At 44.4% G+C, this 12,043-nt stretch overlaps 1 protein-coding gene across 5 annotated transcripts in view; it reads right to left on the minus strand.

Annotated features, from left to right (window-relative positions):
- Window positions 1–12,043, minus strand: part of LOC144688640 (engulfment and cell motility protein 2) — a 218,015-nt gene that overhangs the window by 59,624 nt on the left and 146,348 nt on the right. For 4 of the 5 annotated variants that reach the window (XM_078555443.1, XM_078555444.1, XM_078555440.1 and 1 more), the window contains one exon: window positions 664–714. The exons of the other annotated variant lie outside the window; for it this stretch is intronic. In XM_078555443.1, the coding sequence (XP_078411569.1) occupies window positions 664–714 (51 nt within the window). The remainder of the gene's footprint in view (window positions 1–663; window positions 715–12,043) is intronic. 5 annotated transcript variants of the gene reach the window in all.

A 12,043-nucleotide genomic window follows, 5' to 3' on the forward strand; every position in this document is an offset into this window, starting at 1 on the left:
TTATTTGGAAAAGAGTGTGCAAGTGCTCAGAAAGAAGCCCGGACTGTTACTGTATTAGACAGAGCTGCTGTACCTTGGTGAAGACAGATCTACTCTGTAAGGAACCAGAGCAAGGCTGGTCATTACTCCAGGAGCTAAGTTTGCTAACCCGCATTCATTCTCAGGATGGCAAGGCGGACATTTATTGCCCTTCCCTGATTGTCTAAGGTTTGATACAACTAAGTAGCTTGCTGGGCCACTTCCGGGAGCAGTTAAGAGTCAACCAGGTTGGTGTAGGACTGTAGTCACACATAGGCCCAGGTTGGGTAAACAAGGCAGATTTCCTTCTCTGAAGGGTTTTTGCAAATCAGTTTAGTGAGCCAGCTTCATGGCCAATTTTACAGACAGAAGCTTTTTATTTAAAAGTTGAATTCAAATTTTCAAACTGAGATTTGAACTCCCATTTCTTTGATTAGGAGCCAGGTCTTTAATCACGGCAGTAGTGAACCCTTCCAAAGAAACGGGGAGATGCTCATTATTTCAGATGATATAAAGCTGCTTGTCTTCCTTCAGATATGGTCATGCTCAAGAGGCCTTTTATCCTGGAAATTATTTTTTTTTATTGATGGCAAAGGCTGTTGAATATAAAATGTTTCAGGGCTTCTGACCTTCTCCTGTACTTACGTTTAATATTATGGACCGCAGTTGCTTCTGTGCCAGCATATTGGACATCTCCTGTGGGGACACAGCAAGATTTAGGCATAGTCTTAGCTCAGGTTCCGAACTTCAACATTAACATCACTTATATAAAAACAGAAAATGCTGGATTACTCAGCATCTCCGGACAGAGAAACAAAGTCAACCTTTCAGATCGATGAACCTTAAATCAGAAATTATAAATCGACCTGAAGCATCACTATTTCTCTTCACAGATGTTGCCTGACTCTTCCAGCATTTTCTGTTTTTATTTCAGATTTCCAGCATCTGCAGTATTTTGCTTTGGCATTAACAAACTTACCTTCTTGCAAAAACAGAATTACCTGGAAAAACTCAGCAGGTCTGGCAGCATCAGTGGAGAAGAAAAGAGCTGACGTTTCAAGTCCTCATGACCCTTCAACAGAACTGAAATATAGTTAGGAGAGAGGTGAAATATAAGCTGGTTTAAGGTGGGGGACGGGGGGAAGAGAGAAGTTGAGGGTGGGGTGGTTGTGGGGACAAGCAAGCAGTGATAGGAGCAGATAATCAAAAGATGTCACAGACAAAAGGATCAAAGAGGTGTTGAAGGTGGTGATATTATCTAAGAAAAGTGCTAATTAAGAATGGATGGCAGGATACTCAAGGTACAGCTCTAGTGGGGGTGGGGTGGAAAGACTAACAAGGTATTAGTTGTAGATTTAAAATAATGGAAATAGGTGGGAAAAGAAGAATCTACAAAAATTTAAAACCATGTGAAAATGATGGAGGGGTGGAGATTGGAAGCAAAATTAATAAATTTTTCCAGGTCCCGACGAGAGCATGAAGCAGCACCGAAGTAATCATCGATGTACCGGAGAAAGCCCCAGCTATGCCTGTCTCTTTATGGGGTATGTGGAACATTCCTTGTTCCAGTCCTACTCCGGCCCCCTCCCACAACTCTTTCTCCGGTACATCGGTGATTACTTCGGTGCGGCTTCATGCTCTCGTCGGGACCTGGAAAAATTTATTAATTTTGCTTCCAATCTCCACCCCTCCATCATTTTCACATGGTCCATCCCTGACACTTCTCTTCCCTTCCTTGACCTCTCTGTCTCAATTTCTGATGATAGACTGTCCACCAATATCCATTACAAGCCTACCGACTCCCACAGCTACCTCGACTACAGCTCCTCACACCCCGCTTCCTGTAAGGACTCCATCCTATGCTCTCAGTTCCTTCGCCTCCGTTGCATCTGTTCTGATGACGCTACCTTCAAAAACAGCTCCTCTGACATGTCCTCCTTCTTCCTTAACCGAGGTTTTCCACCCACGGTCGTTGACAGGGCCCTCAACCGTGTCCGGCCCATCTCCCGCGCATCCGCCCTCACGCCTTCTCCTCCCTCCCAGAAACATGATAGGGTCCCCCTTGTCCTCACTTATCACCCCACCAGCCTCCGCATTCAAAGGATCATCCTCCGCCAACTCCAGCATGATGCCACCACCAAACACATCTTCCCTTCACACCCCCTGACGGCATTCCGTAGGGATCGTTCCCTCCGGGACACCCTGGTCCACTCCTCCATCACCCCCTACTCCTCAACCCCCACCTATGGCAGCTCCCCATGCCCACGCAGAAGATGCAACACCTGCCCCTTCACTTCCTCTCTCCTCACCGTCCAAGGGCCCAAACACTCCTTTCAAGTGAAGCAGCATTTCACTTGCATTTCCCCTAACTTAGTCTACTGCATTCGTTGCTCCCAATGCGGTCTCCTCTAAATTGGAGAGACCAAACGCAAACTGGGTGACCGCTTTGCAGAACACCTGCGGTCTGTCCGCAAGAAAGACCCAAACCTCCCTGTCGCTTGCCATTTTAACACTCCACCCTGCTCTCTTGCCCACATGTCTGTCCTTGGCTTGCTGCATTGTTCCAGTGAAGCCCAATGCAAACTGGAGGAACAGCACCTCATCTTCCGACTAGGCACTTTACAGCCTTCCGGGCTGAATATTGAATTCAACAACTTTAGATCTTAAACTCCCCCTCCCCCCATCCCCATCCCGTTTCTTCTCCCTCCCCCTTTTAAAAAAAAATTTATAGATTCTTCTTTTCCCACCTATTTCCATTATTTTAAATCTACAACTACTACCTTGTTAGTCTTTCTACCCCACCCCCACTAGAGCTGTACCTTGAGTATCCTGCCATCCATTCTTAATTAGCACTTTTCTTAGATAATATCACCACCTTCAACACCTCTTTGATCCTTTTGTCTGTGACATCTTTTGATTATCTGCTCCTATCACTGCTTGCTTGTCCCCACAACCACCCCACCCTCAACTTCTCTCTCCCCCCGTCCCCCACCTTAAACCAGCTTATATTTCACCTCTCTCCTAACTATACTTCAGTTCTGTTGAAGGGTCATGAGGACTCAAATCGTCAGCTCTTTTCTTCTCCACTGATGCTGCCAGACCTGCTGAGTTTTTCCAGGTAATTCTGTTTTTGTTTTGGATTTCCAGCATCCGCAGTAGCTTTTAGCTTTTTGTTTTTACCTTCTCGCATCTCAGAATGGACTGGCACACCACCTACAGGAAACTGCTTGTACTGCAAGCAAAGGTCTCTAACTCAACATTCCTTTGTTGGCTTGAAGGCAACTTCTATCTGGAACTGGGAATTAAGGAGCAGAAGGAGGACAATAAGTCCCTTGAACCTGCTCCACCATTCAATTAGGTTATCGCTGATCTGTACCATAACTCCATTTACCTATCTTGGTTCCATTAACTCTTTATATTCTTGCCTTACAAAATTGATCAATCTTAGTTTAGAAATTTTCAATTGACCCCAGGCTCAAGAACATTTTGTGAGAGTGAGTTCCAGATTTCCATTGTTATTTGTGTGAAGGAGTTATATGACATGTCCTGACATCACCCCTGAACAGCCGAGCTCTAATTTTAAGGTTATGTCCCATTGTTTTGTACTCCCCACCAGAGGAAATAGTTCCTCTCCATCAAGTCTTGAATCTTAAATACTGCAATTAAATCACTCCCCTAATCTATATTCCCTTGAATACAAACCTAGTCTGTGCAACTTGTCCTCATACTTCACTCCTTTGAACCCTGGTACCATTCTGTTGAATCTGCATTTTACCCCTCCGGGGCCAATATACCCTTCCTGGAGTGCAGTGCCCAGAATTAAATGCAGTAGCTAAATGGAGTTTAACCAGAGGATTGTGTACTGTTAACAAATTCCACTCCTTTGTATTCCAACTTTCAGTGATTTCTGTACTTGGATCCCCTAAACCTCTCTGCTCCTCCTCTGTCCCTATCTTCTTGCCATTTAGAAAATACTCAACTTTCTTGGGGCAAAAGTGAATGACTACTCATTTCCCCACATTGAATCTCATCTGCCAGTTTTGTTCAACTACTTTATTCAATGACCCTTTGTAATTTCCTGCTCTCTTCTATGCTGCCTAACTTGATGTCATCAACAAACTTGGATATATTGTTCTGTGTTCTTTCATCTAACACATTTAAAAACATAGTGAAAAGATGAGGCCCCAGTGAGATCTGTGGGGACTGCAAGTTATGTCTTGCTAGTTGGAGTACGAACCCATTATCCCAACTCTCTATCTCCTATCTCTTAACCAATTCTCTACCCATGTCAAGAGGTTGCCCCCAATTCCACATGCTCTCATTTTTATTAACAGTCAGTTGTGTGGAACCTTATTAAGTGCCTTCTGGAAGTTCATAGAGAGAACATCCAAAGACATCACTTTAGTCACTAAAATTCAACTAGGTTCGTTAGACATGACCTAGACTTTGCAAATCCATGCTGGTTCTCTCTGATCGGGTCATATTTAATCGAAATGCTCAGTCATTCTGTCTCATAAAAACAAAAGAAGTGGAAGCAGTAAAAACAAACAGCCTGTCAATCAGTAAGATCACGGCAGATCTTCAACCTCAACTCCATATTCCAACCTGATCCCCATATCCCTTAAAATCCAAAAATCTATCTCCACTTTGAATACATTCAACAACATTGAACACTCACAGATCTAAATATTTCACAATCCTGTCAGTGACATTTCTCCTCATCTCAGTTCTAAACGGCCAGCCTCTTATCCTGAGACAATGACCCTGAGTTCTAGACTCTCCAGCCAGGGGAAACAGTCTCTCAGTGCCCACCCTGCCAAGCGCCCCCCAGAATCTTGTATGTTTCAATAAAACCACTTCTTATTCTGCATAACCCCAGAGAGTCTAGGCCCATTCGGCTCAGTCTCTCATCTTAGGACAACCCTCTCATGCTAGGAACCAATCAAGTGAGCCATCTTTGAACTGCCTCTAAGGAAAGTATATCCCTCCTTAGGGACGGAGATCAAAACTGTGAAACAGTACTTCAGGTGCGGTCTCAACTCTATAAATAGCAGCAAGGCTTCCTTATTCTTGTACTCCAGTCTCTTTGCAATAAAGGCCAAGGTATCATTTGCCTTCTAAATTGCTTGCTGCACCTGCATGTTAACTTTGTGTTTATTGTATAAAGACATACACATTCGTCTGAATACCAACATTTAATAGTTTCTCATTATTTAAAGAATATGCAGTTTTTCTATTCTTTTTACCAAAGTAAATAACTTTACATTCTCCCTTATTGTAACCCATCTGTCGACTTTTCATCTATATCCCTCAGCAAACCCAGGGCCGGATTTTAGCCACTAAGGTGGGTAGCTAATTTCCCGACTCATCGGACCCACCTTGGTTAAAAAGTACCTGAAAGGCGGGATTTTCAGCCCAGGGGGTCAGGGCAGGATACAGTTGGGCCCGCCAATGTCAGAAACAGAGCGCAGGTGGCCACAGGGGTGGGTGAGTGCCAAGGCAAGCTGGCTAGAAGGCTTGCCTTGGTTCTCGTCCCACTTGTTCTAGAAGTTATTAGGCCCTCTAGCCCTCACCCCTCCCACTTGTGAGAACCTTGCTCTGCCCCTTTCTGGCAAAATTGGGATCTATCAGAAAGGGGGTCCCACCTATCATTTTTAAACATAGGAAATAGGAGGAGTAGGTCATTCGGCCCTTCAAACTTGCTCCTTCATTCAACATGATCATGGCTGATCCTCTCTCAACGCCATACTCCTTATCTGTCCCCATACCCCTTGATGCCTTTAGAGTCTAGAAATCGATTTCCCCCTTAAATATATTCAGTGACTTGGTCTCCACTGCCTTCTGTGGTAGAGAATTCCACAGGTTCACCAACCTCCTGAGTGAAGAAATTTCTCATCTCAGTCCTGAAGGCCTATCCTCTCTCTTGAGACTGTGACCCCTTGTTCTAGACTCCCCAGCCAGAGGAAATATCATCCCTGCTTCCAGTCTGTCCTGCCCTGTCAGAACTTTATATGTTTCAATGAGATTCCCTCCCATTCTTCTAAACTCCAGTGAATACGGACCTAATCAGCCCAATCTCTCCTCATATGACAATCCTGTCATCCCAGGAATCAGTCTGGTGAACCTTCACTGCACTCCCTCAATGGCAAATATATCCTTTCTTAGGTAGGAAACCAAAACTGCACACAATACTCCAGGTATGATCTCACTAAGGCCCTGATAGCTGCAGTAAGACATCCTTGTTCCTGTACTCAAATCCTGTTGCAATGAAGGCCAACATACCATTTGCCTTCTTAACTGCTTGCTGTACCTGCATGCTTGCTTTCAGTAATTGGTGTATAAGGACACCCAGGTCCTTTGCACATCAACATTTCCCAATCTATCACCGTTTAAATAATACTCTGCCATTCTATTTTTCCTACCAAAGTGGATAACTTCACATTTATCCACAGTATACTGCATCTGCCATGTATTTGCCCACTCACTCAACTTGTCTAAATTGTCTCGAAGCCTCTTTACACCCTCCTCACCGTTCACATTCCCACCTAGTTTTGAGTCGTCAGCGAACTTGGAAATATTACATTTGGTTCCCTCATCCAAACCATTGATATATATTGTGAATAGCTGGGACCCAAGCACTGATTCCTGTGGTACCCCACTAGTCACCGCCTGCCACTCTGAAAAAGACCCATTTATTCCTCCTCTCTGCTTCCTGTCTGCTAACCAATTCTCAATCCATGCCAATATATTACCCCCGATCCCATGTGCTTTAATTTTGCACACTAATCTCTTATGTGGGACTTTATCAAAAGCTTTCCGAGAATCCAAATACACCACATTCACTGGTTCTCCCTTATCTATTCTACTAGTTACATCCTCAAAAAACTCTAGCAGGTTTGTCAAACATGATTTCCCTTTCGTAAATCCATGTTGACTTTGTCTAATTCTGTTGATATTTTCCAAGTGTCCTGTTAAAGGTCTTCTGAGTCTTCCTGACCACAAAAATCCGGCCCTCCGCGCCCCCCTCACATCTTACTTTCCCACCCAGCTTTGTATAGTAAACAAACTTGGATACATTACATTTGGTCCCTTCATCCAAGTCATTAATATCGATTGTAAATAGCTGAGACCCCAGCACTGATCCTTGCTGCGCTCCACTAGTAACAGCCATCCTGAAAATGACCTGTTTATACCTACTCTGTTTTCTGCATTTTAACCAATGCTCAATCCACATTGCCCCCAACACCTTAAATCCTTACCTTGCACAACACCTTTTGCATGGCATCTTATCAAATGCTTTCTGAAAATCCAAATATACTATATCCAACTATACCATATCCTGCTTCTTACATCTTCAAAAAATTGAGAGATTTGTCAAACACGATTTTCCTTTCATAAAACCATGTCAACTCTGCCTAATCATAGGGCAATCTAGGTGCCCGGTTACTACTTAGTTAATAATAAATTCCAGCATTTTCCCCAATGACTGATATCAAGCTAACTGGCCTGCAGTTTCCGCTTTCCTACTTTTAATCGTGGTGTTACATTTGGTACCTTCCAATCCGCTGGGGTCTTTCTACAATCTAGGGAATTTTGGAAATTCACAACAAATGCATCCGCTAATATAAAAACAGAAATGCTGGAAATACTCAGCAGGTCAGCCAACATCTCTGAAGAGAGAAACAGAGTCAATGTTTCAGGCTGATGAGAGCTAAGGAAAGATAGAAAAGTAATAGATTTTGAGCATGTGAAAAGGAGGGGGGAGGTGCAGAAGAAGATCAGAAGAGGAAGTTTGTGATAGGATGGAAGGCAGGAGATATTAAATGACAAAGGGCTCATGGTAATGGGTAAAGAAACATGTCCAGATGAGATGTGAATAGCTGTTAGCAGATGTGCGAATGCAAAGTGAACAAATAAGGAAAAAAACAAGAAAAACTAAATGAGCAAAAAGCATAATGCTGAGCTTTCTGTTGCTAGCCGTTTCAATTCTCCACTTTGCCCCCACTCCGACCTTTCTGTCCTTGGCCTGTAGCAGTGTTCCAATGAAGCTTAACTGAAGCTCAAGGAACAGCAACTCATCTTTCAACTTGGTACTCTACAGCCTTCTAGACTCAACATTGAGTTCACCAATTCTATATCATAATTTCTACCTCCATTTTCTTTTTTTTTTGCTGGATCGGTTTTTCTTGCTTCTTTGTTCATTTTGCATTTGGACAGTTGCTATCCAGCCATTCACACCTCATCTGGACACATCTTTTGTTTCTTTACTTTACCCATTACATGAAACATTGTTATTTAATTTCTCCTGCCCTTCTCCTCACAGACCTTTCCTTTTGATGTTTCTCCCTCCTTCACTTGCTCAAAACCAATCACATCTCTACCTTTCCTCAGTTCTGACGTAGGGTCCCCATCATCCCGAAATGTTAACTCTGTTTCTCTCTGTTGCCTGGCCTGCTGAGTATTTCCAGTATTTTCGGTTTTTAATTCAGATTTCCAGCATCTGCAGCTTTTTGCTTTTGTTGCAATGCATCCATTATCTCTGCAGTCATCTTTTAGAACCCTGGGATATAAGCCATCAGAGGATTTGTCAGCTTTTAGTCCCTTTAATTTCTCCAGTAGTTTTTCTTTACTAATATGTTAGTTACATTCCTCACTCTCATTAGATCATTGGTTTCCCCATTATTGCTGCTACATTTTTACGCCAGCTACCGTGAAGACAGCCACAAATATGTGTTTCACATCTCTGCCACTTCCTTAATCCTCATTATAATCTTTCCTGTGCCTGTCCCTAAGGAACCCATAGTTACTTTCACTATTCTTTTTTACGTGCTTGTACAAGCACTTACAATCTATTGTTGTAGTTCTTGCTAGTTTACTCTCATATTCTATTTTCTTTCTCTTCGTCAATGTTTTTTCCTCATCGTTTGCTGCTTTCTAAAATTATCCTAATCTTCAGGCTTACTACTCCCTTTAACAATATTATTAGCCTCTTCTTTTAATCTAATACTATCCTAACCTCTTTAGATAGCCATGTATATCATTTTTCCCATGGAGATTTTATTTCTCAATGGAATATACATTTTTTGGGAATTACAAAACATTTCTTTAAACGTTTACCATTGCTAATCAATCAATCTCATACTTTTTAATCTGATTTCCCAATCTACTTTAGCTAACCCTACCGTAGTCCTCAAACCTACGTAATTAGCTTTATTTAAGTTTAACACTCTAGTTTTGGGCTTTTGTATGTCACACTCAAATTCAACATGAAATTCCAACATATTATGATCACTCTTCCCCAAACGATTCCTTACTATCAGACTGATAGTTAACACTGTCTCATTACACAAGGTAAGATCTAAAATAGCCTCTTCACTGGTTGGTTTTTTTATACATTCCATGAACTCGTCCTCCAAACTACTTTTGCGGATTTGATCTGTGCAATCTTTATGAAAATTAAAGTCCCCATGAATACTGGATTGCTATTGTTACAAGCTCCTCTTATTTCTTGATTAATGCTCTGTCAAACAGTACAGCTGCTGCTAGAAGGGCTATAAACCATTCCTACCATTGCTTCCTGCACCTTGTTTTCGTTTACCTCCACACATACTGATTCTACTGCCTGCTCTTCTGAGTCAGGATCTTTCCTCGCCACTGCTCTTGTGCCATCTTTTGTGATCAGGGCTAACACCACCCATCCCCCTCTACTGCACCTTTTCGATTTTGTCCATTTTTTCACAACAAGTACCACCCTGGAATGTTTAGTTCCCAACCTTGGTCAGCATGCAACCATGTCTCTGTCATGGCTATAAGATCAAAACCATTTATCAGTTCCGAAGAACAGTCATATTGAACTTGAAACGATGGGTGGAATTTTCTGCTCCACAGGCTGTGTGATGGCGGGCAGGAAAGGTGGCACGGATCCCTCTGGACGGCGTAGCGGGTTTCTGCACCAGGTCGTCCGCTTTTCACCTCATTATGTATGCATGAACGAGAAGCACATTGTATCTCATGGTGGGGGAGGCTGGGATTCATCCACCCGCCATTACCTCATCAGTTCGTATTTCCGGGCACCATATTTAAACAGCAGCCGTGCATACATTGACGCTCTGCAGCTTAGGACCTGTCATGGCAAACACCAGAATGGCTCTGAGAAAAGACAAATGATGTGCACCCAAATTCAGAGACAAGGCACTGGTGGCACTCAGCAGGAGATACTGTACCCCCATGATAGGAGTCAGAGCACTGCCAACCTCACCACTAAGGCTTGGGAGGAGTTTGCCAGTGCGGTCAGTGCCAGAACTCCCCAGAAGAGGATCACTATCCAGTGCAGAAAAAGGATGAATGATCTCATCTGCTCCACCAGGGTAAGTCAGCCTTCTTAATCTCAACTCTCACTCTCACAAGGCCATCAGGCATTCGCAGAGTTACAGTTCACAGGCACGTCACACCACTCCCAGCACAAGGGACATCATCACTGATTCTCTCACACACTCTTCGACATCTTCATCTATTGTCACATCCTGCACAAGTCGTGTCCTCAGCCCTTACATAGGGGCCACTCAACATACACAGCAGGGAGGCCTGCTTATCATATACTTTGTTATCTGTCCTGCTCACAGTCTGTTCATCTGTCTTTATGCAGGAAAAGATCAGCCACAACAACAGGGAAAGATCCCGGAGCTCAGGCCACTCAGCCCCTTTGAGGGGCAGGCGGCAGAGCTGGCTAGCTGGAAACAGGGGCCGTTCTTGCGAGATCGGCATCTCCCAACAAGCCAGTGAGGTTCCATCCACTAGTCTTCACCCACCCTCTGAAACTGTGAATCTCTTTAATCTAGGTGAATATCCAGCCAATCATGAATTATCTTTTCTTTCTATTACAGCCTCCAACAAAAGACACACTGCCAGCCAAGCCCACCCATCAGCCCCAGGCCCCAGAGTACCTCAGATAAGGACCCACTAGAGCCATCACTGCATTCATCTGCACCCTCCACCAGTGCAGACACACACCTCGATGGGACCTGGTTTTAGAGCAGACTCAGGATCACCACCTGGTGAACACAGCACAGATTCTGGTCCACAGCAAGCGGAGGCAGTGACAGCCAAGGTCACTGATACTCTGAGGATGGCTGGAGTCCAGGCTCCTGCTGAGTCTGAGTCTGATGATGAGCCTCTGGAATTGGCTCCAAAGAGATGCTGGAGCCCCAAAGACAGGCAGCGGTATACCAGGGAGGATTATCAGAGGCCATCTGTAGATTAGAATGGAAGATGGAAGAGTCCAGCCATGTTCTGTCTGATGTTGTGGCGCCGACATGCCAACACATAGAGGTCACCATTGGAAGGGTGGCGACCACCATGGAGACCTTGGTCCAGCGGTTTGTGCTGCATATGCACGCGGACTTGCGCAACCACCGCTATGAGCGCGAGACATCAGCGGCTATGAGAGAGGTGGACGGGGCCCCTTCTCCCCAAGGAGTCTCCTCGGACACCCACAGGGAGGAGGAGCATCAGCTGGACACCCCGGAGCAATCCACCCAGAGCTCTCCTGGGCGGTCCAGCTGCTCCAAGTCCCTCTGCCCGTGACCCCAGCAACTGCTGCTCAGGCCGAGGAGGGTGCACCTGCCCCACAGCAGGAGACCCAAAGCAGGCCAGGGCCCCAAAGGCCTCAGCCCTCCAGGGTCACCATGGACAACAGGGCACAGCAGTGAGCAGGTTGCCTCCACCTCTGCTGTGGATGTTGGGGAAGCACCTAGATGTAGCAGTAGGATAAGAAAAATTAAGAAATATTGAGCGTGCAAATGTGGCATGGGTGTGCACACACTCTAAATACTTTGCACATCTGTAAATATATTTTGCTGATCTGAAATTCACATCTAGTGAATGGCTCTTCTATCTGATGCTAGGCTCTGAGGTCATACAAGTGTAACAGGTGTCCTCCTCCTCACTAATCTCCCATCGTGTGCCTCAGTTATATGATGTCTCGCACAATCTCAGTGAGTCGCCTTTCTGTCCACAGCAGCAACAT

Source organism: Cetorhinus maximus, chromosome 13, assembly GCF_964194155.1.
Source record: "Cetorhinus maximus chromosome 13, sCetMax3.hap1.1, whole genome shotgun sequence".
Lineage (NCBI taxonomy): Eukaryota > Metazoa > Chordata > Chondrichthyes > Lamniformes > Cetorhinidae > Cetorhinus > Cetorhinus maximus.